Below are 26548 nucleotides of genomic sequence, written 5' to 3' on the forward strand. Positions count from 1 at the left end.
AATAACAATGTCAATGTGACAGCATGTCTGTATTATGTGACACAGATCTTGTCTATTGAAATTTTAAGGAAAAGAATACTTGAAGTAATTTGAAAAAAAAATGCTTAAATCCATCACTGATATTAAAGTTTCAGTATGTCCACTCCTGATCCACTTCAAATGATGTTGAAGTCCATGAGGCATGAAGACTGCTGCGCTCACACTTGACCGTCCAACAGGATGTTTTCAAGCAAGCAGCGATTAAAGGAGTCAAGGTTCAAACTTTAAAAAGACAGGCAAGAATGGCAAGGAGTCCGATAAACTCGTGTTTGCGCCGCTTTTGTTGTGATGTGGGGTTGGTGCTGAAACAGTGTAACTTTCCAGCCTTGAAATAAACCACAGCTTTAGGGAGTAGTGAGAGTGCGACCATGGACTGTTTAAGAGACAGCGAGAGGGCCACTGTGTTTAGCTATTTGGCCCCTTGAATGAGTTTGACACCTCTGAATTACAGTCATGAATCTTGATCGCTTCTCAAACAAAATATGGAACCAGAAACTCACCCTTCATTACAAAGTAGGAAAGAAATAGGAGGAACATTTGAAGCATTTATTATTACAGACCAGCAGAGGAGTTCTACATCTAGAATATATAATATTCATTCGTCTTCTGGAACTAGAAAAGAGCGAATCACAATCTTGCATTTATTCATCCTTGTTTTTACTTTTTGAAATCATTGCAAAAGTTACCAAAATGAAACCTACTTTTCAATAGAAAACTGAATCACCTGAATCCAAAGCCTGTCCTGCAAAAGGAATCCATGTCATCCGTAATGAAGCCAGGCCTTGGTTCTACCCTGAGGCTGTGGTCTGAACTGGTCCTCATGCTCCTGCTGCATCTGAGGCATGGACAGTTACATTTTAACGCCCAGTCGTCCATCGACCTCACTCAGGGGCCGAGGGCAGATGATGAGCGGGTGAGAGATCTTATATTCGTCATACAGTCCGGGGGAGAAGTAGGGGAAGATCCGCTCCGTGAATTTGTCCTTAAATTTATGGATCAGAGTCGAATCATCCGCATTACTGAAAAGCACTTTCCCCTTGTCGTAGTCCAGCTCGATGCTGATCCTGCGTGGGCTGGTCTTCAGCACAAGTTTAGTGAGTGGGGACGTCTGAGCGCACAGGGAGTCACTCTGCTGGACAATGATCCAGAAGCCTTCTAGCGGACATGGGAACACCGAGGTTTTCCTCTTGATGGACTCGCTGACCACTCCGATGGACCAGTTTTTGCCCTGACCCACGTCCACAGTCCAGCTGTGCTTGCCGGAGACGTAGCCGGCGGCTGCCAGGACGCACACTCGGCTCGTGCAGCGCTCCAGATTGTCCGGCACCGGCTGTTTACTGCAGAACTGCACCTGGGTCAGCTCCTCGGAGAACTTGAGATTTGGATGAGCAGTATTTGGGTCCAGGGTGACGGGCACTGAAAACCAAGCAGAAAAGACTTTGTATGATCTTACGGATCTTCTTAACTAGCACACCGGACATCTGGTGAGAACAACTGTTCCCAAACACGTATCTCCATCGTCTGTTACTTCTTAGTCACAACACTGGACTAGGAGTTGCTTCTGTAGCCTCCATCCTTCCCTCCCGCCTCTGAACTATCCACACGAGACTCACAGTGGCAGAGGAGTAAAACCTGTCTGTTGGTGCCTGCCAGTGCTCATACGTTGCTTCACTGATGGTATGCAATAAAAACATCCTTTAAGTGCAGCAATAATGAAAGAAAATCATCACTCTCAGCTGCTGGCTCACCATACTGCACTGCCGTCGACATACTCTTCCAAACCCTGAACTTAAGGGAACCAAGGGTCTTTGCTGGGTTGATGAGAATATCTCGGATGCATTCTGGATCTCCGATGTTGCACTTGACTCTGAGAGACATTCAAACAAAAATTTAAGCATCAATTAATAGCATGAGAGAGAATCCTGATGCAGTGAGGAGGACTCCAAGTTGCCATCCCTTTTCCCCACACACTCCTGATGTTCTTTGAATCCCTCCCCTCATTGATGTACTGTTACGGAAGCTTTTCACAATCACCGTAGTTACAGAGTGTTTGCAGTGCGGAGGCAACATACCCTTTCTTTGTCGTCTTGTAGTCCTAAAGTGAAATGAAAATGGGAGAAGATGTCAAAACAAATCTTTCAAATCATATTCCTGAGCATCAAATCAAGAAAGATACATAAACATCACACAAAATGAGCACCAGCACAAAACACCAACACTATATATATATATATTAATCACAGTTTAATGGTTTAAGAATATTTGCCACAAGAAGCCACATTTTTCAATTTGAATGAATTTGGTATATTACTGAATCAAATGATGGAGCCATACATACATTTAAACAACAAAATATTGTTTATTTTGCACCAGGTGACAATGGCACAATAAATCACGACGGTGGCTGTATTCAATATCACCATATTTAAACTAAAGCTCTTTTAATGTCTTGAAAATATCTGGATAAGAAATTCAATTTTATCAGAATCTCAAGTACATTCAGAGTAGTGGAAACCCTGGCCATTGTGTAGTGAAAAACATCCCTGAACAAAAGCAAACAGATGCTGTTGTTTGCTTTTGTTCAGGGATTCCTCCATGTTTGTTGTTGTTGTTCTCATCCCAGCTGCCACGTGTCTTGTGCATCAGTGGGATCAGTGGACCAGGAACTCCTGCACTTACAAAGGTTCCCTGTTGTCTGGAGAGCAAACTGTTACATTAAATTAAAATAAATAAAATATTTTTTGTTGTTGTAATTAATTAATCGTAATAATGTTGTAATTAATTAATCGTAATTAACTTGTTAAAGTCCCACCACTAATATATATATATATATGTGCATGATGGAATTCCCACATAAATACCATGTGAATCTTGGTCAAGGTAGGACTCACTCAGAGAAGCCTGTTAAAAGCAACTGTTACAAACTGCTCTCCAATAGTAGAAACGTACCCACAGAAATGGTAAATCCTTTTCTGCAAGCACCCTTTCCGTATCACCGATGACGGTCCTCAGGGCCTTGATCTGGCTCTCGATGTGGTCCAGTTTCCTGCACATCACCTGGGTCTTCACTTCCTCCTCCTGTTGAAGCTGCTTCAGATGGTTCGCCTCCTCATCCTCCAGGAACTGGTGCAACTTCTTGAACTCTTCTTTAATTTCCCTCTCAGTCAGCTGCACTTGAGTCTACGGTGTCAAACACACCGATCAGATCTCACCGACAACGAATCTCGGGGAGCAGAGCTTACCTTTATGTACTGCTTGGTTCCCTCCCACTGCTCTTTCGTCTTCGTCATCTCTTTGAGCTTCTTTTTTAACAAGTCCAGCTTCTCAGAAATGTCAGTCTGAAAGTAATTCATCAGCAGGAAAGTGTTTATCTGTCATCCAGAATCAGCGGGTGGATGATCACAGGATAAGAACCGTGTGTTGATCTTCTGAACCACCGAAGCATCAAGGCTGACAGACGGAAAAATAATTTCCCGTCCTGACCTGAATCTCAAAAATGGCAATGGGCAAGTGAAAATCTGAGCCCCTTTGGGTTTTCTGGCATCAGCTGACCTCAGATCAGCAGTACTTTCACATCTTCCTTTGAGGGTCACTGGAACCACAAGGAAGGCTTGCTATGGTGAAACAATACATTGTATACATCCTCCTCTCAGGAGGTTGTATGTATATATATATACAGTATATATATGTATGTATACAGTATATATATGTATGTATATATATATATATATATATATATATATATATATATATATATATATATATATATATATATATATATATACAGCCAATGTTGAAAGTTACATTTGGAAACCAAGGGCAGTGTTAAGAAAGCTATAGTAAGATGGCCTGACCAGTATGTTATGAGTCCATTGTGTATCACAGGGATCATCTCAGTGTCATCTCCAGCAGCTACAGTTCCCACGCTGAATTCACATTTTTATTTTGGATATATTCTGGAGAAATTTAAACCTGAGCCCCGCATCAAACACTCAGCTGTCCATCAGACGTCACCTCTTTGGCGCTCTATATTTACCCTCTTCTGTTGGGCGGCCTCCTCCAGTGAGCAGCATTCATGGACGTTGTGTTGTCGCGAGCTCCGACACGCCGGGCAGATGGGCTCCTCGTCGTTGTGACAGAAGATCTCCAGCTTCTTGTTGTGGAGAAGACAGGTGTCCTCAGCGTGGCTCCTGCTCTCCTCTTTGAAGTGGTCCGCGGCGATCTTCAGAGGCAGATTGATGGGAGGCCTCGTGGGCACCGACATCACGCCGCACACTGGACATTCTCTGGTCTGTTTCCAGTCCCAGAATTTCTTCAGACACACCTTGCAGATGTTGTGTCCGCACTGAAGCCGAACGGGGAACACATAAATCTCCGTGCACTGCGGGCAGAGCAAGTCTCCCTTGGCGATGGGACTCGCTGCCATTGTGTTGGGATCCAACTGGAAATGACAAGTGACAGGAACTCTTTTACTTGAGCTTGTGTCGGTAAGACTGAGGGCGGAACGGCTGTCGCTGAAAATGTTGGCGAACTTGTAAGACAGGTTCAGTTCTGCCAATCATTTCTCATCAGGCCCATACTGCTCTCCCTTCGACGTATATCACCAGCTGTGCCCTCGGCCTCAAGGCCGCATTTCAGAAGCTTATTGTCCCAAAAGCAACAAGACTATTAGGGCTCAACACAAATATCCTCCACAAGTATTCATCCATTCATCCTGATACTGAGTAGTTCCAGCTCACCGATATGGAAATACACAACAGTGTCGTCACCGGTCCTCTCAAATACCATGAGGTGACTGAGGTGACTTGACGACAAACTCCAACACAACACGATCTTAACACCACACACTCCTCACATTTGTGCTTCACCACGTCTTGGCTTCAGGCACAGCATACTGGTGCAACCATCCCTGTTCAGAACCAGGTGTTCTGTGAGAAGAGCCTGCTCATCCACCTGGTCACAGAAGAGGGAGCTCATTTGTCTGTTCCATCACACAAGAGAACCAGATAGATTTCATCAGCTCCACACTCATGAGGCACCTGTTTTGAAGGTCCCAGGTTCTGTGTACTAGTGGCAGCTTAAGATGCCCCGTGCCATCCATTCCACAGGCCCAATGGCATCTGAGTCACGATTCAAATGATGAAGATTAAATGAAGCGTTCTGTGAAGAATAGCTGTTATCATTGGGCAAATAAATGGAACACATGACAATTATGTTTTAGCGTATTACCAACAATCGCCCAACAACCTAAACCCTTTGATCAAAACAGAACATTTCTACACTAGCTGGTTGCGAAAAATATTCAGGCAATTCAAGAGTGAGATCCAAAGATTCCATGAAAAAGTTTCAAATTTGATGATACAGAGCATTTAAAATATGAAAATGAGCATTGACTGTCAACATTATGAATGACTTAAAAGTTGTCACATTATGTAATGAAAACAACACTTCAGACCCGTCACAGTTGTTTGGGTCAGAGCTCAGTAGAAGGTTACATTCAAATAGTTGTTCAAAGCCAGTGGCTGTACAGCAGACAGTGCCACCTAGTGGCCTCGGAAAATTAGGGCAGTTTCAAGAAACCTCATCAAGCCATCACTGCTAGACATGTGTGACGGGTGACGAAGCATCACACCTGAGCCATGAAAATTCAGATCTACTCACTATTTGAAGATCATTTCCCACATTTGCCAAACATCTGCTCTAATAAAGGCCCCATATTCTGCCCAAAATAACAATCGCCTTGACTGGAATTCCTGACGTTACGATGCCTCAATAGAGAAGTGTTTCATCACAATGACGTGCACTGAAGTGGCTCCAAACAGGAGAGTTTCAGATCAATTGACAAACACAGGTCACCCTACAGAAGCAGAGTTTGACGTTTGAAAAGCATTTTTTCATTCTTGGCCTCTGCAACAGACACTCAGTCTCATGTGAAGACAGGAACAATCCAATCACTCTGCGATGCAGCTGCTTTGCTTCAGCCAATTTTCCACACTGAAGAAATCCTGAGGTTTTCAGTCTGAGTCGCCTGCACCTGAGGAGCGGAGGGAGAAGGAGGGCTGCGGTGCAATGAGAGCAACAAAGTCACTGCTGGTGATTTGCCTGCTGGTGACCGTGAGTCTTTGGCCCAAGCTGCCGCTGCAGGGTGAGTCTCGCCGAACTTTGCTGGATGACTGAATACCACTTTAGATCGTACAGAAGCGCTATAGGCTTCAAACTACGACACTTTATCTTTGGCGCTTCAGATGTGTCTGCTGGTCAGAACCCTCCCCGCTCACCAATCTTAGATGAGAACCTGATGTTTGAGGTATTTTATCATCAGATGGACCTCACCTGTTAGTGGTTTGCTGCTCATGCGATATGAATAACAGCCCCTCTCTGCTGCAGTTTCTGCTGGGCGGGATCAGAATGAACCGGGACAACAACATTGTCCTGCTCGATGAGGAGATGGCGTCCACGCGACCGGGCCGAGCTTTGCTGGCTCAAATCAACGATAACATTCCCAGAAATCCAAGCTCCATGATGCAGATGGTGAAGGCGCTCAAGAGGTCGCGGGGTCGCCCGCTGGCTCAGGATCAGTTCCACGATCTGGTGCTCAGCTCGGTGTACTCGGCATACCAGGCTCAGCGCCAGGAGGAGGAAGAGGAGCAGCAGGTCTGGGCTGAGGTCCTCCTGCAGCTGGCCAACGTCACCGTCCGTGAGTTACGTGGCCGGTATCTCCACATCTACCCCATTAAATGAGTGAAATAAAGAGTTCAAGTGAATCAAGCTCTTTCATTGAACGTCAACGAAGATTATTTATGAAACAAGAACAATTTTATTCAAACATTATCCAAAAACTCTTAGAACGGAGACAGTGAATGTGGTGCGTACAGTCATGAGAAAATGTTCAGAGCAGTCATTTTTTTGAGATGCGCTTGGTGCCCTTGGTCTTGACCTTGACAGACTCCTCCAGCGAAGCCAGTTTCTTCTTCAGCTTTGTGTCGGTTGGTCCTTTTCTGCCCCGTCTGGCCGCCTGCTGACCCCTCCCCTGACCTCGTGCACCCTGACCTGAGAAAGAAGTTTCCCCCTTCTGCGTGGATTCACCTTCCACCAGCAGCGACGTTCGGCTCCAAACCAAGGCTGTTACACCTGCAGAGCAGACAGACGGACTGACTCCGCATCGGTGCATCATTTTTGAAGTGATAAGCAGTACATTTTGTTTTTACTTGAAAACTCACCCATGCCCGAGCCGATAGCATCTCCCAGAGGGTTGAACTTGTTTATCTGCAAGTGATAACAGAGGCGATGAGGAAGTATTTCACACCAATGATCCACCAGGACAGCCATTTATTTCATCTGCTTAAGTTTGGAACCAAAACAATGAATCTGCACATTTAAATCCCAGACCGCATCCAAAGGAGCAAGTAACACGTCAGTGCTGGGGGTGTCGGTTTCAGGTGCTCTCCTGATCAGCACTGAATCAAATTATAAGCTTGACCTTGAGTTTGATACTCAAGCTCTACACACTTTCACTGTTCAACCGTGCCAAGTGATGATAACACCAGACCTGTTTCTGGAATTTGGGGCAGTTTGAGTAAACTCAAATGAAAAAAAACATCTGCAGGATGAACAACAATAATTTCAAAATGTGCATGTAAAAAAAGCAGAAATGCTCCGATCAGGATTTTTGCGGCCGATCACCGATGCAACATGCAACATGTACCAAAATGCACTGCAAAAGTCAAAGCTCTTCACAATTGATGTACAAACTAGTGGTGGGACTTAAACGAGTTTATTACGACAAATTAATTACAAATATATATATAAATTAAATTTAATTGAATTTAATTCAATGTAACAGTTTGCTCTCCTGACAACAGGGAAGCTTTGTCAGTGCAGGAGTTCCTGGTCCTCAGATCACACTGATGCACAAGACACGTGGCAGCTAGGATGATAACAACAACAACAAACATGGAGGAATCCCTGAACAAAAGCAAACAAAAGCATCTGTTTGCTTTGGTTCAGGGAGGTTTTTCACTACACAATGGCCAGGGTTTCCACTACTCTGAATGGACTTGAAATTCTTATGAAATTTAGATTCTTATACAAATATTAGACATTAAAAGAGCTTAAGTTTTAATAAGGTGATATAAAAACTTGAATATATATTATTGTGCTATTATCAAACTGATGCAAAATAAACTATACTATATACTTTTGTTGTTTAAATGTATGTATGGCTCCATCATTTGATTCACTAATACACCAAATCCATTTAAATTGAAAAATGTGGCTTCTTGTGGCAAATATTCTTATGCCATTAAACTGCAATTAATTGAGATTAATTAATCGCAAATTGTCTAATTGACTGGATTAATTTTTTAATCGAATCCCACCCCTAGTACAAAGACATTAAGGGCTGACATTAACTGACATTAGAAAGGCTGAACATTCATCCTCGGCTGGACTGATGTGACACACAGACTTCAGTGTCACATTTAAATCAGAGTGTGTGACTCGGTGACCAAATCAGAGTCCTGTTCACTCACAGACTTGATTCCGGGGGCGTTGGGATCTTGCAGCTGACACACAAGCTCGGCTGTGTTGGAGTCAAAAATGTCGATGGTCCTCTGATCGCCGCAGAAGACCCGGTCGTCGGGGTAACAGCCCGCCACAATCAGGTCATACGTGGGATGCCATGTGGCCTGCAGGGGGGCACAGAGAAGCACATCTGGCGTCAGATCTTGTTGTTCCTGCGCGTGGACCTCTGATCGAATCGAGATCACCTTGGCAAATTCCAAAGCGAACCCACAGAAACTGGTTTGATTTATTAATTTTTCTTCTAGGGCTAATAGTGTACATCTATTAGGTGTCACTTTTGTTGCTTTCTTTTTCTTTTCATTTATTAAAATGCCTGCTTTCTTCAGGCCTTTTCTCTTCATGGCCTGCGAAAGGCTGAAGCGGTAACACTGCCATCTAGTGGAAAAAGGGTGTCACATCGCACAATCGCATGCAATGAGCAGCTTTAAAAAAATACAACAATAATATTAATACAAATATATTCTTTTTGATGTGTTTTTCGATGCATGTCCAATGACAATTTACATTGTTTTTCAGCTAGTATTTTCATTGTTAAGTCCAATATAATTTCCAGCAGTTTTTTCACTGCCTAATAAAGTATGGAGCATTATTATAGCACCATACTTAACTTAGGTGGAAATGTGTGGTGCACACGACCACAACCAGTTAATCAGGAAACAAATCATTCGCGGCAGGAACACGAAAACATGCGGTTTTGCGACTATATTTCACAAGCGTGGGTTTGAATTCAACAACGGGAGGTGGTACTTTTAACTGCTCCCGCTGCTTCACAGTCTCATACACAAGTCTGACTTAAAAATAACTAGAGTATTGGGAAAACACTCATACAGTTGAGGGAATACACCAGAAACCTAGCAATGGAAACATTAGATGTCAATTGGGCGAGCAAGGCGTTTAGCAGTCGCCAACCTTGATCGGAGTGAGGTGCTGAAACTGTCTGTGCGGATGCTGGATGATGTGCTGCGGCTTCGACCAGTCGGACGATGAATACACCCGGATCTGGTCATACTGGTCAGTGGTGAGGAGTTTGGAGCAGTCTGACGGGTTAAAATAGGCTGAGACAGAAAACAAGATAGATAGATAGGTAAATACTTTATTCATCTCCAAAGAGAAATTCCCATTTCCAGCAGCATGACAGGTGGAACGGACAAAACCAAACGCAATGTGGAAACAGCTGACTGCTTTAAATAACAATAATAGCAGTGATGCGGTTTCATGAAAACAGCGTCCTGGTTTTCAGCTCCCACGACATAATCTTTGTCTTCCGACAACTATTTCAATGAAACGTCACATCATTTTAAATCAAGAGCGCCACCTATTGAGCTCTTAAAATTAGGACACTGTTTCATGAAACCTCATAAAACAGGTCACACCTGAAGTGTGTACATTATGAAGTATCTTTAGGTCCAGTTCAGCAGAGGCTTACCTGAGTTGACTGCTTTGTCGTGAGGCAGGAGATGGAGGGAACTCGTCTTGTCTTTGAGATTCCTGAGGTCCCAAAGTTTCACCGTGTGATCGACCGAAGCAGTCGCCAGCAACCAATCACAGCGGGTGTTAAACTCTGCGTGAGTCACTTTGGCTTTATGCAACTTGCCACTGAAGATCTGCAGAACCATGGAGACAAAAACAATTGAGCAAACATATCTGATCCTGACAGACCATCGACTCTCAATATGCCAAGAAAGTGAGACCCTGTTAAGAAAGAGAGACTTCACAGACCGAGCCAAGAGCGGCCTTGGAGGGCGAGCTTGCAGAGAGGCTTTGCACCGGCCGGCACAGGCTTATGGCTCCACTCGCAATTAAGCACTCATCACATTCCATACTTCATAACTGCCATTACTATTTCAACACAGCCGCTATCATGGCTTCCACACCTGTGAATTCATCACATCACATAACTACACTTGAGGCTCATGAATTTAGCTCAATGAAGAATCTGGCAACTTTCCCTTCCTTTTCTTCATTTTTTTCTTCTTTTTCTTCCCTGCACATCTATTAATTTAAATACATTTGAACATTTGAAGTCAATGAAAATCAGGCTTTTAGCTAGGATTTTGAAACAGGGAGTCCAAAACCCCGCCACCAACCCATAGTCCCGCCCAGAACCCACCGCCTCCCCACACACCATGTCAAAGACTGACAACTTGCTTTGTAAAAAACAATGTTGTAAGCATCTATTTGTACCAAAATAACTTGATAAACAACAAATAAACAGGCATCTGGGTCAAATACACGTTAACAGACACAAACTCAGTAACTGTTGCCACAGTAACACTTTCAGATGCTTGGGGTCAGGAGTTCCTTGGGCAATTGTTTTACTTGACTGACCCTGATCAATTAATAATAATAATAATAATAATAATAACAATAATAATAAAAACACTCTTTCCCTTAGTACGTGCATATATATTTTCTTCGACCACTGAAGTATATACTCAGATCAAGTGAATCTCTTTATTTTCTCAGTTACATTTCAGAAGATTTAAAAACAAATCAATTATTAATATTATAATATCGATTTTTTATTCTATTTTTCAACTCATCTTTGTACTATGTCAAAATTTCCAATAAAAACACTGTTATAGTAGATATGTCCATGCATTCTCACCTTCCGTCCATCCAAACCAAGAAGCGAGAGCTCCCCCATGTTGTCTCCTGTCACCAGCATCTGCCGGCTGACAGACACGTCCACGCAGCAATACCAGAAACTGGGCAAATAAAGGAAAAAGGTTGATCTCAATATGAGGCTAAAAAGTTCTCTTTCACCTGTAAGGAAATAATCAAATGCGAGGAAAAAAAGTTTATCATATCATTAGTAGAAAGAAAACATTTCACAAAGTGTGGAAATTGAATTAAAAAAATAAAACATACATTGAAAATGAGCCCTGTTTTGTCTAACATCAGTCTTCTATACACTTTCCTCACCAAACATTGTGATGCTCATGGTTACAATCTATTGTTCGGGACACAATAGAGTGCGGACCACCCTCAAGGCTCTGCATGGTCAAAGTGCCCTCTCCGGAAGCAACATAGAGTCTGGAGAAGTCCGTGGGGCAAAACTTCATCCCTCCAATGAAGTCTCCAGCTCCGTTCTGTGCACAGAAACACAATTGCAAGCCCATCATTGGGTGATGATCAGCGGAGTTGAGGAGGGAACCAACGAGGCCCAGGTGAAGAGGAGACTGATGTTCGACACAGCAGGTCTTCACAGTGTCTAACAGTGGTCTTACTTCAGGGTGTCTGTATAGCAAAACACTGTTATAGTTGTCCCATTGAAATCTTGGAGGGAAGTCGTTCCGCCCATAGATGAGATGAATAGCTGACTGGGGTTTAACTGGTTAAACTTCATGCCTGTAATGGAGTCTCCAGCGCCCATCTGAGCACAGGACCAGGGACAGCGTGTCATCAGCAGAGGCTGGACGCTACTAACTGAACCAGTTATTCTCATAAACTGCACAAACTCACCCCTTGAATGAAGGTTTTCTTTGACGGTGAGTCGTAGTCCCACAGATAAATATCTCCGCCCTTTGAGGCAACGGCCAGGGTGGTCGGGTTGGTGGGATGCCACTCCAGGCAGGTGATTCTGCGGTCGAAGGGGCTAACAGATCCATTGAAGTGGTACGACGATAAAGAGCGGACGAAAGGCTCCTGCAGACACTGAGAGAGACATCGGGTATTGAGTGTTTAACATTCAAGTATTTTAATGGAATAACAAAGTGTATGTGCGGTGTAGAAAAATGGAAGATATTGACGGGAACCCTGGACTGAGTCTTCACACAGGGTCATCTGAGTTCTTAAGGCGGCTGCTCACATTGGTTAGCTAGACAATTCATGGCCCAAACATTATTATTATATTATTATTATGAAATATTTCTTATTCTATCACAATAAACAATGTCTTTAACTTAAAGTTAAGCATGAGAAATGTAGTGCTTCAGGTCAGTAACTTGATAATACTTACTTTCTTCTTTAACATAACACACCTGAGTAAAACATGAAGGGTTAAAGGAACATTATTGATGATAGGAAACCTAACGCCATTTTAGATAGTTACTGAATACAGTCACAATTTAAATTATTATTACTTTATTTATATTACTTTTGCAGTGATGCGGTCGCTGTATTGGACCGTCGTGGTGAAGAGGGAGCTGAGTCACAAGACGAAGCTCTTGATTTACCGATCGATCTAAGTTCCCACCCTCACCTATGGTCACCAGCTTTGGGTCATGACCGAAAGGATGAGATTGCGGATACAAGCGGCTGAGATGAGTTTCCTCCGCAGGGTGGCGCACCCTTAGAGATAGGGTGAGGAGTTCGATCATCCGGGAAGAGCTCGGGGTGGAGCCGCTGCTCCTCCACATCGAGAGGAACCAGCTGAGGTGGCTCGGGCATCTGATCCGGATGCCCCCTGGACGCCTCCCCGGGGAGGTGTTCTCGGCATGTCCTACCGGGAGGAGACCCCGGGGAAGACCCAGGACTCGCTGGAGAAATTATGTCTCCAGTCTGGCCTGGGAACGCCCCGGGATCCCCCGGGAAGAGCTGGAGGAGGTTTGTGCGGATCGGGACATTTGGGCTTCCTTGCTCCGAATGCTGCCTCCGCGACCCGATCCCGGATAAGCGGCAGAAGAAGGTGAAGGTATATTACTTTTGTGCAATAGCAGCTCACATAAAGCTCTACAGCAGTGTACTGTGAGATATTAAAAAACAATAGATACAGAGCGGTGAACACTGTAGTATAGAATTGTAGTAACAAGTCGACGTAATCCACGAACATTCTACACGAGATATCAGAGTAGACGCGGTGTTACATAACGACAACGGTCATAAAACCGACCTGTCTCATTTGAGAGTGGAGACTTTGTCCTAAAGTGCTCTTGTAAATGAAGTGGAGGATGCTCCCATGTCCACTCCTCTGGACTCCCACTGAGCGCTGAAGCAAACCTGAGGGTGACATGACAGGGCGCTACATTCCGCTGTTTACTGGCCTTGGCATCGCAGCCATTGAAACTCACTTAGTTTCGACGCTTCGCTTTTCTTGTTTCGTAGTTTTTTAGCAAGAGTGGGAGCCGACTTTTCTCCGGGTGGGTTCTTCGCTCTCGCCTTTGAATCAGCTCCACTGGACTTGCTCGGTTTGCTCTTCATGTTTCCCACGGAAACACGTCCAGCACTTGAAGACACACGGAAAAGTCAACACACACGCCATCATTTGCATGCAAACACATATGTGCAACAAGCTAGAGCTTACCAGTGATGTCAGGCTTGAAGTATTATTCAGTATCAACAAGGAAAGCGACGTTTGCATAACAGACGGACACGTGAGTGGCTGCAAACGTTTTGTAACATACAATGCGTAATTCCAACAGCAGGGGCCAGTATAGACACAAGAAATAGTCAATTGATATTATGTTTAGAAACATAAATCATAGAATATCTTGCACGCTATAATTCCAAATGCTGTACTTTAGTCCGTATTCAACACCGTAACACAGTTCTAGAAACTGATCGCTTATTTCTTTCCACAGGACACGGGTTTTTGAAGATGCAAGTTAAAATAACAAATCAGAACGGTAAATGAATTTGACATTATATGGAAATGTTGAAAAAACGAGAATAAAGGCAATGACTACGACAAAGCTCCATTGACGTAAACGTGTGTTTATATCCGGTTTGTGGCGGATATGCGTCACATAAAGATCTCCTCTCCGATTGGCTGTGGGGTGGCATCGCGGCGATCAGTTCATTTTTTGAATGTGTGTTTGAACAGAGAGCAGATTCCTGAGCAGAAAGCACCGAGACAGAAACACGACAATGAACAGACAACTGTAAGTTTCTTTTAATCTGAGTCACTGTAATTCTTTTCGTTTGGTACCGCCATGGATTTTACTTTCAAATAATGCATTAACTTATTTGGTGAAACGTAAAAAGCGTTAGCCGCTAAGCTAACGAGTGGCTCCGTAACAGTTAACGTACCGACCGGGGAAACGCTAACAGGCGCGGTTCAAGTTGTTGCTTGAAATCGACTTTTCTTTGTTCATTTTTATGATCGAATCTCCCTAATTTGTTACAGGAAGGGGAAAACCCCCCGCAAGCCTCCAAGAAAGCCTGCTAACAGTCAGAAAGATCCAGTTGGTGTAAGTAGCGAGCTAATCGCTAATGCACCCGCTAGCTGCTAACATTCTTTCAGTTGAGCTGATTCAGAAAGTGTTCAGTTCATTCCGTTTGAGACCCTTTTGTCTGATTTCTTTCTTAGGTATACTGCCGTGTACGACCTTTGGGTGTGGAGGATGAGGAGTGCTGTATTGAGGTGATCAGTGGCACTACTATCCAAGTTCATGCCCCTGAAGGATTTAAATCTAACCGAAATGGAGAATACAAAGAGGTAGGCGTACTGTATGTATGTATATATTTTTTGTTAATTTTTAATTTCATTGTATGAAATATGGGTAGGTTGACTGAATTAACACTGAGTCATCAATGCTGTATCACCTATTGATGTGTCATGCGATGAGAGGAACTAATGTTATACTCATTTATGGTGATTAGTTTCTTTCTTGATGTGAAAATTATGTGAAAGAGTCGCATCGGCAGCGGAATTTAATAAGTCATGTGTATATGGCGATATTAGGACGCTACTTCATAGTACCTCTAACGCACCTCTAATGATGATGTTGGTTACCAGTGATCCTGCTTTTTACAAAATTGTGTTGGGAAAAAAGTCAATGCTGCTTGTTTTGTTAGTCGTTTTTGTTAGCACCATGTACCTAGTTGACGAGTAAAAGGAAGAAACTAAAGCACAGATTAAAATTTTCCCAAAGAATTAAATCCCTTCTCTCTTGCTTTGCAGACACAGTACTCTTTCAAAAAAGTGTTTGGGGTGTCTGTTAACCAAATGGAACTCTTTGAGTATGTTGCCAGGCCCTTGGTGGAAGACCTCGTGCATGGAAAAAATGGTTGGTACTGTGCTGCTGAAACATAATCCAGTTGTTGCCGGTACAATAAATTCTTTTTTTTTTAACCGATTATTTTATTTGCAGGGTTGCTGTTTACATATGGCGTAACGGGTAGCGGTAAGACCTTCACCATGACTGGCTCTCCTGGTCAGGGTGGACTTCTACCCCGCTCACTGGACATGATATTTAGCAGTATTGGCCCCTTCCAGTCAAAACGATATGTAAGCAATTTTCATATTAATGTGCATCAGAGCAATTTGAGGTGTGTTTGAAAATGTTTTGATGGTTTATATAGGTTTTCAAATCAGATGAGAAAAATGGGATGGAGGTCCAAAATGAGGTTGATGCGTTGTTGGAGCGACAGAGACGTGACAACAATTTGAACGTCCCAAAGCCTTCATCCTCCAGGTGGGTCTGAACATTCTCCGTTTTAGAGCTATGCTCCGCACTGAAATATGATAAATATTTAGGTGAGCTGAGGTGCATTTATACTGCCCCAAATTATAATGGAAACAAATTGGTGGCCAAACGTTGCTGTTTTTTTTAAAAAGCTACTGTACGAATATTATAGTAGTTTCAAATTTAAAAAGGAAGTTGATTGACAGCTGAGGTAAACAAGTTATTAATTTCATTTCATTTCATTTCAGACAAAAAGTGGATCCGGAAATTGCAGACATGATAAAGTCAGATGAGGTTTGCAAGGCACCGGATGTGGATGAGGACAACTGCTATGCTGTCTTCGTGTCTTACATCGAGATCTATAACAATTACATCTATGATCTTTTGGAAGACTCGCCAGACAATGAGATCAAACCAAAGTGAGTTTATTGAACAACATTTTCCACACAATTTACGATCCAATGCTGCTGGATTTTCTGTTAACTTATGAGATTGTTTGATGCAAAATGGTAGGACAAAATCTTTAATTGTTCTGTCTTTACTAGGTGGAATGGTGGAGGCACACCTTTGCGCCAGAACACTGAGTTCATGTATGTGACTAGTGAGACTCATCATAGGTCTGTAGATGAAACAAAGCCCGGACCTCACTGGAGAGTGGAGACCTGTTGAAAGTCTGATAATTCAGGACTTTGCTTTGAGTTAGTTCTTAATACTGAGCTCTAACGATCCTTCATACAACAAAACCAAAGGGTCTCCTATTGTGTTGTTGAATGCCACTCCAGGATAAATGTTTGGCAATGAAAGGGTGGAGGCCGCAGCGAGTAGCTGTTAATTTTGCCTCCCAATATGGCTGCTTGTTTGGACTGACCGAGAGCCCTCACAGTATCCAACAGATATGGACGAGATTATAGAGGATTTGAGAGCTTCAAGTTCACCTCTCCACTGCTTGATGGATGGCTTTACAACAAAGGAGGATTTTTAAATACTGTTTTTGCTTGACAGAAATGGAAGTATATTTCCAGTGATGTCTTGGGTTTTCTTTCTCAGTAAAACTCATATCACCCCGCTCCCCCCATGTGTCCTCTGCTGCCCTTGCCTGTTGTCTTTGTCGAGGCAAACGCCCTGTATAGCTTCGCATTTGCTTCATGATTGTCTTCGACTCTTTGTGGCTGAACCCTGGCTTGGATGCTTTCAGTTCAAAGTGTTTAATCTCAATGCACGTTGCTTGACACGCCCAGTCACCCATTTGATCTTTAACCCTTCCTTCTATGCAGACCACCCCAATCCAAACTTCTGAGAGAGGACCAGAATCACAACATGTACGTAGCTGGCTCCATGGAGGTGGAAGTCAAGTCTGCAGAAGAAGCATTTCAGGTGTTTTGGAAAGGTAATTACGGTGCCAGGAGAACGCTCTCGGCTGATCAAACCTATGTGGCTGTGGTGATGATTGTAGATGTGACTGACCTGGCATTGTTGAACCCAACTCTGGCCAGGAAATGACCTCACTTAATCTTCTCTCTGAGCAGGTCACTCAGAGACTTGCTTCACTCAGGCTCCAATTTTGTCTTTCTTCATACTGACAACCAGCTAAAACTGTGGTGCATTTCTTTCCAGGTCAAAAGAAGAGGAAGGTTGCAAACACACGACTGAACAGGGAGTCCAGTCGCTCTCACAGTGTCTTCATGATTAAACTGGTTCAGGCTCCGCTGGATGCGGATGGTGACAACATTCTGCAGGTGAGCTGGAGCAACTTTTCAAATCTACGTCATTCCATGCATAGGCCCACTCTTTATATTTACACCTAATTTTAGGATAAAAATGCAGTCACTGTAAGTCAACTGTGTTTGGTGGACCTGGCTGGCAGTGAGCGCACTGGCAGGACAGGAGCTGAGGGCACTCGCATCCGTGAAGCAGGTCTGTCATGAGACGCATGCCATGCTTCTTTTTTTCTCATCACTGTTGATGACAAAAAGACGCTGCCTTTTAGGGAACATAAATCAATCTCTCCTGACCCTGAGGACCTGCATCGAGGTTCTTCGTGAGAATCAGATGTGCGGCACAAACAAGGTAATAACAAGTTGAATGGTTTTACTTTTGAAAGGAAAACTCATTTCATTTCTTCCTCCATTTCAGATGGTTCCTTACAGAGACTCTAAAGTGACGCATCTTTTCAAAAACTACTTTGATGGAGAGGGCAAAGTCAAGATGGTTGTCTGTGTGAATCCCAAGGCTGATGATTATGAGGAAACACTGGTGAGTGCCTCTTGATATACGCAGTCTGTTGGGTTTTGTCATGACTCTTTCACATTTGGGTTGGTCCAGCTGGTGATGCGTTTTGCCGAAATGACACAAGAGGTGGAGGTGGCGCGGCCCGTCGACAGGCCCATCTATGGCTTCACTCCGGGCCGTCGCAACAGAAACCAGGCCTTAAAGGAAGAACTGTCGCGCAAGTTGCAGGAGCGTGGTGGCCCAGTAGAGGGCGGTAAGCAACAGCCTTGTGAGCACAAACGACCAGAAAGCAAAAAGATGGCATGAGTATGAGCCATGTTCTTCTTCTTCTAGGTGTGCCTGGTTTCATGAGCATCGTCCCGAGCCTTCCGCCGCTTCCATCTGTGGAGCTAACCAACCCTCACGATGACATCACCCTTCCGCGTCTCATCGAGGCTCTGCAGGAGCGGTACAAGATTAAACAGAGAATGATGGAAGAATTCAACAGAGCAGGTGCTGGTGAAGAACCTTGTTGCTTGCATTTGGCTTGTGTGTGTGCTCAACCTCTTATGTGTCTTCCTGCAGCCAGTGCAATGAGGTCCATGCTTCAAGATCTTGACCATAACCAGAACTCCAACGATAAACTGATGAATGAAATAAATGGCCAGCTGATGGAGAAGGACAGGGTTATCCAGAGCAACAAGGTGGAGATGGAGAGGCTAGAAAAGAAAGCAAGGATGTTGGAAAACAAGGTAGGAGATGTGTGAGCCTTTTGTGCCCCCCATACTTGTTTTCAACGTCCCATCATTGCACTTTAGATTGACATCCTCCAGAAAACAACAAAGATCTATGAAGAGGACAAGCGCTCACTGCAGCAGGAGCTTGAGACCAGAGACCAGAGGCTGCACAGAGAGCTGTCAGAGAAACGGCGTATGGAGCAGCGCATGCAGGGTGTCGTCACAGATACTCAGCTCAAGTGGGAGAAAGAATGTGTGAGTTGAATTTAAAAAAAAAACCTCTTTAGATTTGTCCATTCTGACTCATGCTGCTGTTTCCAGGAGAGGCGTGTTAATGCCATGCAGCTGGAGATGCAGAACAAGCTCTGGGTGAAGGACGAGAAGCTGAAGCAACTCAAAGCAATCGTTACTGAGAGCAAGACTCCAGGGCGCCCGGAGCCTCCGCCTCGACAGAGCAGACCGCAGCGTCCCTCCAGAGAGGAGCGCACTCCAGCCAAGAGATCAGCGTCTCCGTCACCGATCACGGTACATTTGGCTTTAACAGTGTTGCTATTTACACGCAGAAGGCTTCCTCTGACTTCCGGCGCTTCTTTGCAGAGCTCCACACCCGTTCGGCCGCTGCACCGTCGCTCGCGCTCTGCAGGAGGTGAGAAATGGGTGGACCACAAACCTGCCACCAGCGTGGAGCTGGGCACTGTTTTGCAGCCCATCATTCCCAACGCCATCCAAGTGTCCACACCCACTGAGAAGGCCCTGTCCAAGTGTGACCGCTACGTGCTGACACACCAGGAGGTGGCCTCAGACGGAGAGATTCAGACTAAACTTGTCAAGGTAATGGGAGACACTCAAGGATGTAGCGCATGGTGTTTTTATCTGGCATGATACAGTTTTAACATGCCGTTTGGCATCACTGGAGTTGATCTGGAAAGACTCTAGAACTTAAAAACACGGTGTCTCTTCAGGGAGATGTGATCAAAACAAGAAGTGGAGGACAAGCTGTCCAATTTACAGACATCGAAACATTACGACAAGAGCACCCTGCTGCCCCAAGGTATGCATGACGTCATCACACTCTGCTCCATGCAAAGATCTCACGCATGTCTTTACACTCCTGCTGTCTGGTGCCACAGCAGGCGCAAGAGACGATCTGCTGAGGCCAATGAAGAGCAAGCAGAGGGCTCATGGACAGACGTGGAGACCAGGGTAAGATGAGTTCCTTCTTTACAGTCACCTAAACTGTGTTTATTCTACATGCTGTTTATTGTTTTGTCTCTCGTTGAGATGCTCTAGGATAATGCTGATGAGACACTTCTTTTCTATTGAGACCGCTAGCATCTCAACCTTTTAAGTTACCTGAACTAATTGTGTTACCATCCTCCTTTGTTTAGATGAAATACCAGTTTTCATTTTCATGAGCAGGAGCCAAATCTTTATGTTGGCCCAGCAGTCCAGTAGGAAGTGGAAGTAGTGATGCAGAAGCAGAGGAAGCGCTTTCTTCATGCAAACATTACTAAATCCAATGACTGTTGTAACTTTGTAACTACTCACCTCTTCCCCTGAAGATACAGCTAGGATGACGCTATTCCTTATTCGGGTATGAACAAAGTGACCATCTGCAGTTACAAGTGAAGCGAACCGATCTGTCAGTGGTTCTGAGGATGTGATCCACACTCTTGCTGTTGAAAGGACAGAGATCTTTTTAGAATTCTTCTGAGATGCTGGCTGACAACATGTCACGAGACTTGTGTGGATAACCTCAACAATGTTTGCCCCCCAGTGCTCTGTCGCCCTGGAGATGAAGGCAGGATCGAACATGGGCCCCAGTTTTGAACATCATGCAATCACCAAGTATGGCACCAAATTCTTCTCGTATTCACTCGACACACCACAGACAGTGAAAACTCATTTCAATGGTTCTTTTCTTCCAGGCGCAGAAAACCCTGAAATGGCTCCTCAGTGGACCTTGACCTCACCTGTGCAATACTCCCGAATTCTTTTTTTAGGGTTAGACATGATGTATTTAATCATTTTGTACTTTTATATATGCATCTGTGTGTGTGTGCGTGTGTCACCAAAGCTAGCAGGTAGAATCTAAACTTGATCAACAGCATCAAGACACGCTTAAACTATTTAGTTCATGTTTTCAAGTACTTTAGACTTTGATATTTGCTTTTGCTGTTTTGTACACTCCACTGTTTTAAAGCATCTGTTAAACCACGTCAGCTCTTGTCACTCATTCTTTACCAAGTGTCACCATGTTTCTCTTCATGACAGACACTTTTGTTAATCTTCCTGTGAGTACAACGCAATACTTGTACAGAATATTTATTTCCAAATCCATTTGTTCTTTTACTTAACAATATTGCCTATATTTAATGCCATTCCAAAGTGGGGGGGGCTTTGATACTTCAAGAGAGTAAAAACATTGTAGATAAAGGAAATATAGTTCATAAATCGTGAACATGCATCAATTCAAAAGTTGGAATTATAATAAAAAAACATTGCAAATATGTTTCACGGATGGTCATAAAGCTCTTCCTCTTCCCCAAAATGTGGGTGGAAACACCCTCTCTCTTCTTCGATTAATGGAATTAGCCTTTAATATCAGTGCAACAATTTGGGAAGCGGGTGTCCTGAAGCTCCATCTCTTCAAGAAGCAGAGAGCACCTGGTGTTCAGGAATAGAACGTTTCTAAACGCTAGATGGCAGCACAAGACCATGCTTGACTATTAGCATTCACAACCGGAGGAAATTGAAGGATTTTGTGGAGACAGTGCTTCTGAAATGAGACTGATAGTGGAGGAAAAAATGTGTTCAGTGGCTTGAACACGCCCTCTGATTCATTTTTTTTCTTTATTTACTACTTTCTGCATTGTAGGTACATACTGAAGACATCAAATATCTGAAGCAGGATATATTACTTTATGTAGCAAGACAATGTTGAACAACTCTTTATGTATATATGTATATATATATATATATATATATATATATATATATATATAGCTGTGGATAGATATGGATAAACTGCTCACAATACTGTCCTTTTAGAGTCAAAACTGAACCTCTGCATGACATTGAACAATTTGAATTTTTAGATCTTGCGAAGTGACTGAAATAGTGTGATTCATTTTGCCCTGGTAATGCTGAGATATGAGGGCAGGCTTTGGAGCTGACATCTGATCGCTCTCATCATCACAAGCTCAACCGTTCAAATCCTCATCTTCTGCCAGTCTGGATTGGAAAGCACTGGAGAGTGACTAACGTGAAGCCTCTTGGAGAAGGTCAAGAGTCCAGAGCAACCGGCAGCCATTAAATTGACTCCTGCGAGATATTGAGTGTCTTCTGAGCGGCGCGTGCGTTTGATGTGCTGCACTGTTATCACCCCCTCATCAGCTCAAACCTGCAGGCTGAGACTGACCGACAAACACGCCGACATCCACCTGTCGTAACCAGCACTGCTGCATTTTCTTTACAGATCAGTCGGACAGCAGAACTGTCTTCTTTCCACAGACTGTCGGCGGTAGAGCGGCTGCTTCTGAAGACATTTTCTATGATAGTTTCTTAGAAAGTAAGATCTGCTCAGATAACATAGTTTCTTTGGTCATAAACGTTGATGTTTCATGGAGACAACTGAGGGATGCGATTGTTCTCCAAGCCAGAAGGACAATCAAGGCTCATCATCCAGCTGCGTGAATAAAACACTATTTCAAGCTTATCAGGATGAATTGTGCTCATCGGTGCCATTAAACTTGCTGGAGGGAGTTCAAACGTTCTGCCTGAGCTCACGCAGTCAATTAGAGCAGCACATTTGCAAAACAAAACAGGCCTAATAGCAACGTTTTATTGACTCCTCGCTTGGATTATTCTGACAGAGAGGTTTTCAAAATGTAGTAGTCAGGAACTTCGCTCTGCTACGTTTTTAACACGCTATTGAAAAGACATACAAATGTTGGACTGGTAGGTTCGATAGCATCTCAAATCAGTTCTGACTGTTGGTGAGGGAGGAGCACAGCCTCATCTAAAGTGCGGTCTGGGGGCCATGCGTGGCCCTTTGCCTGCATTTTGCGGCCCAGTGGCTCCTACATTCATTACTGTTTGAATTATGAATGTCTTGCTTTTAGCACTTTATTCCCTCTGTCTTGTGTGTGTTTTCCTTCCCCATATCTATTCATATTTATGTTGAAAAAAATAAAATTAATTGTCAGTGGTAATGCTTAATTTAACAGTATTTCTTGTACTTGGAAGTAAATAAATGAGATATATTTAATATTCACCAATTATTTTCTGATATATATGATTTATATTAAAAATCTATATTGAGAAATGAAATAACATCACCAAAAGGGTAAAAACGTAATGACATTTTCCCTATTTTCTCTTTATTAGGACATATATATATATATATATATATATATATATATATATATATATATATATATATATATATATATATATATATATATACTATAAAAATACTATACTATATAAATACCATAAAATATGTATACTATCATACATATAATACTATGTGTATTATAATACTGCACTTGCAATAGTGGCATTACAATTTTGACTGTTTTTCTTTTGTCTTTTCGCTTCATGGCCCCTCACTACAGTCACAGTCAATAATGTGGCCCCTGTGGAAATGTAATAGCCCACCCCTGCTCTTCACTTGCAAGCCCTGAACCTTTTATTAGGAAAGGACACGGTCATTGGCCATAATATCTGTGCCTCCGCTTCCTTCAAAGACTGAGTCAGCACATCACGAGTCAGCTTCTGAGAAGTCCAGACGGGTCAGGCGCACACTCACTGTGAACTCCAGTGGTGTCACACGCGCACGCATGAGTCTGTGTCTCTTGCTTTGTGAGGACCTCTCACTACCACTATCCTTTCCCCAGCCTCTCAGCCTAACCATCCAAAATGAATGGCTCAACTTGACCTGGACTCTCAACCAGTTGTAATGACCTGCTTATTTTTGGCGTTCTAACTGAATGAGGACAGGATAAAATGCCGCAAAGCAAAATGATGAAGAAGAGCGTTTCCTGAATCCTGAGCTTCTTCGCTCTAATCTCCGCCACCGAGGGGAGGGCTCTGCGGAAAAGTGCCCGCTCGGCCAAAAGATTCCAGAGTGCTGATTGGGTGAATTTCTGGATGCGATCATTTCATTTCTGTGACTGGCTGCAGTGCTGATGGGGCACTTTTCCTTTCCCCTCCCACAAGCACAGTATGGAAAGAACAGGAAGCTGTTCCCGCCAAAATATGAAAATGGACATTTGAAAGGCGACATGTTGCCGTGCACTCTGATCACTCTCACTCTCAACTGTTGATAAGAAAAAAATAACATAACATTCCTTTAAAAACATCCATAAACACAGGTACTATGAGGCAGTGATGGATGGAGGACGTGTCATGAAACAGTACTGCAGGGTTGAAACGTTTTAGAAGCCACTAGATGGCGCCGTTGGTTTAGAAATGACATGAGGTTTCATTGAATTAGTTGTTCAAGTCCAATCATTTTACAGCAGACCCTGGAATCTTCTGTAAATCAGGTCACTGTTTCATGAAACCTCTCCAACCCTTCAGTACTGTGTCATGAAACTCCATCTACCATCACTACTATGAGGTGCGGAACAGTGCCCTCTATTGACCAGCCGCCCCCACAGCGCTTCAGCCGTCATCTCCAACTTCATATTTGATGTTCATTTGAAAATGTTCAGCAAGCTAGTTGCCATGAAACCACCTGGATCATGTATGGAAATTAATATTCAAATGTCCTGTCAGTACTTAAAAAAGATCAATGGTCATGCAGCGTTTAAGAAAAGAGTCTGGCAGAAAAATATGAGCTCCATTATTATTTTATGGATGTGAGTAAAGGTCCACAGTGACTTGTATACTTATCAAATAATTTGGCATTATTTTGGATGATAGACAGTCTGAGTTAAAAAAAAAAAAAAAAGAATAAAGGTCATTCTATTTCGACTAATAAAATTGAGGTGGTGAGGTCAGGAGTACAGACTGACGTCATTTATTACCTGCTCTTCATGGATGCATCTTACGAAACCCTTTATGAGTCATAATGAGCCTCAGATAAAACGATGGTATTCATAATGTTCCAGGTTTGGTCCAGAGGAAAGATGACCACCATTAATAACACAACAGTTGTGAAAGTCAGGCTGTTGTTTCGTCTGGTAGAGATGCACGTGGGTCACTTCTCTGTTTGAAACTGTATATTCTGTGAGGCAAAGCAGACGTCCAGGCCTTCAGCATCTGAAAGCACGGTGGGATCTGTTTCTAACGTCCAGAGCAGATGTGGTGTCAGCCACTGTAACATATACAGTATTTATCACTCCGTTCATGCTCAGGTTGTAACTAAGAATCCATTTGTCTCACTATTGTGGTTACAGATGAACGCAGCGAGAGTCGACCTTTCAGAGGAGCAATTCAAAACAAGACAGATTTCTCAGTGAAAATATTGGAAGGCCTTGTTGCTCTGGTTTCCAAAAATAATAATAATAATGGGCGATACGGGCTGAATGGTGTGTTTTTTCCCCCTCCGCTGTCTTTGTTCTTGGCAGTGGGCTAAGTGCTTGCAGCTGTCAGTTGAGTATATCCTCCTGGCCCCGGAGTTTGAGGCTTGGCTGCACTCTGGGCTGGCTGCGCCATCACTGTGGTGACAGTACGCCATGACTGATTTCCGTTGACTCACTTTCATTGTAACCACAGCGTGTCCCTCAAACCCCTTTTTTTTCTTCTTGCAAGTGGTTGATCTCATCTTGTTAATGCTGCAGCGGCTTCGCGTGCAGTCGCTTGATTATTTAAAGCAGAGCCCTGAGCAGTTTGGCTGATGAAACGAGGAGCGGAGATGCCAGAAACGATCGCTCTGACAGCGGCACAATGCAGCGTGATGTATGGTGGCTGATGGTATTTGGATGTGCTGAAGGTTGACTCAACATTCTTCCATCGCAGGACGAGCACTAAATGGATATGTGTTAAAACCAGCTCCATCAAGCCTGACAAACCTTCAGCCACTGGGCAAAGCGCTTCATCGTCATTGCTGTCAGGATACTGTGTTTTTGTTCAGGATTTACCCATATTTTATGCCAGTATTTCCACTGAATTTCCTAGCAAGATGACCAGTCAAGTTTTATGCTCAGGTTTGACCGCTGTCACGACCACAACATCAGCTGAAAAAGTAGGAATTTGTGGAGAACATGACAATAGAAATATGTACAACATAGATGTCACCAGGCGAACTGAGGTTGACCCATGCTGTGCATGTATATAAATGCATCAGGGTTAGAACTGATTCATTACTCTTTATTTAATTTGTGATCAATAAACATATTTAATGTACTTACACGTAAACAAACCTAAACCTTGTGAAATTACGTGAAACCATGTGATCAACGCAAAGATATTTGTCCAACCAGCAGCAGAACCAGGTGCAAATGATATTCATCAAATTTACTACTGAAAAAAAAAGAAAAAAAATACACTTGATGCAAACTGTTGAGAACATTGGTAAAACTGAATAAATTTCTGAATAAAATAAATAATAAAACTATGTGTAAATACAATAAAATAAAAATAAGCTATTTTAATTAAACACCAGAGAAGATATAAGTGAAG

General features: G+C 43.3%; 4 protein-coding genes and 1 non-coding gene across 14 annotated transcripts; 3 read left to right on the top strand and 2 right to left on the bottom strand.

Moving 5' to 3' along the window:
- Positions 1 to 595: 595 nt before the first annotated feature.
- Positions 596 to 4465, bottom strand: LOC128771005 (zinc-binding protein A33-like). The gene is made up of 6 exons (XM_053886068.1): positions 4076 to 4465; positions 3282 to 3377; positions 2989 to 3219; positions 2112 to 2134; positions 1788 to 1906; positions 596 to 1455 (listed from the first exon to the last, which is right to left on the bottom strand). The coding sequence occupies exons 1-6, from the start codon at positions 4463 to 4465 to the stop codon at positions 890 to 892; spliced, it is 1425 nt and encodes a 474-aa protein (XP_053742043.1). The 3' UTR covers positions 596 to 889.
- Positions 4466 to 6093: 1628 nt separating this feature from the next.
- LOC128771387 (protein FAM180B) lies at positions 6094 to 6780 on the top strand. The gene is made up of 3 exons (XM_053886805.1): positions 6094 to 6184; positions 6285 to 6346; positions 6427 to 6780. The coding sequence occupies exons 1-3, from the start codon at positions 6109 to 6111 to the stop codon at positions 6778 to 6780; spliced, it is 492 nt and encodes a 163-aa protein (XP_053742780.1). The 5' UTR covers positions 6094 to 6108.
- An 87-nt stretch (positions 6781 to 6867) lies between these two features.
- On the bottom strand, positions 6868 to 14237 carry ddb2 (damage-specific DNA binding protein 2). Of its 2 annotated transcripts, none has more exons than XM_053886542.1 (11): positions 13868 to 14237; positions 13635 to 13789; positions 13457 to 13563; positions 12088 to 12279; positions 11548 to 11714; positions 11231 to 11330; positions 10049 to 10226; positions 9532 to 9677; positions 8571 to 8726; positions 7260 to 7305; positions 6868 to 7170 (listed from the first exon to the last, which is right to left on the bottom strand). In XM_053886542.1, the coding sequence occupies exons 2-11, from the start codon at positions 13762 to 13764 to the stop codon at positions 6938 to 6940; spliced, it is 1455 nt and encodes a 484-aa protein (XP_053742517.1). In that variant the 5' UTR covers positions 13765 to 13789; positions 13868 to 14237; the 3' UTR covers positions 6868 to 6937. The 2 variants fall into 2 exon arrangements, with proteins under 2 accessions (XP_053742517.1, XP_053742518.1); XM_053886543.1 differs by lacking the exon at positions 11548 to 11714 and adding an exon at positions 11853 to 11998 and having other exon boundaries at positions 13868 to 14236.
- kif23 (kinesin family member 23) lies at positions 14140 to 21128 on the top strand. 9 transcript variants are annotated; one of them, XM_053886537.1, is made up of 24 exons: positions 14143 to 14189; positions 14387 to 14444; positions 14690 to 14753; positions 14873 to 15001; positions 15467 to 15572; positions 15657 to 15793; positions 15868 to 15980; positions 16220 to 16390; positions 16517 to 16561; positions 17246 to 17358; positions 17586 to 17707; positions 17783 to 17885; positions 17959 to 18038; positions 18105 to 18224; positions 18294 to 18468; positions 18534 to 18692; positions 18765 to 18931; positions 18998 to 19171; positions 19238 to 19441; positions 19514 to 19747; positions 19879 to 19967; positions 20050 to 20119; positions 20694 to 20764; positions 20845 to 21128. In XM_053886537.1, exons 1-24 carry the CDS (start codon positions 14162 to 14164, stop codon positions 20858 to 20860), a joined length of 2748 nt encoding a protein of 915 aa, XP_053742512.1. In that variant the 5' UTR covers positions 14143 to 14161; the 3' UTR covers positions 20861 to 21128. The 9 variants fall into 9 exon arrangements, with proteins under 9 accessions (XP_053742507.1, XP_053742508.1, XP_053742512.1 ...); XM_053886536.1 differs by having other exon boundaries at positions 14145 to 14189; positions 20047 to 20119; XM_053886539.1 differs by having other exon boundaries at positions 14145 to 14189; positions 18294 to 18453.
- LOC128771460 (Z30 small nucleolar RNA) lies at positions 17407 to 17497 on the top strand. The gene has a single exon (XR_008416640.1). It is a non-coding gene; the product is annotated as a Z30 small nucleolar RNA (small nucleolar RNA).
- Positions 21129 to 26548: the final 5420 nt, after the last annotated feature.

The sequence above is a fragment of the Synchiropus splendidus genome, chromosome 14 (genome assembly GCF_027744825.2).
Source record: "Synchiropus splendidus isolate RoL2022-P1 chromosome 14, RoL_Sspl_1.0, whole genome shotgun sequence".
Classification (NCBI taxonomy): Eukaryota; Metazoa; Chordata; class Actinopteri; order Syngnathiformes; family Callionymidae; genus Synchiropus; species Synchiropus splendidus.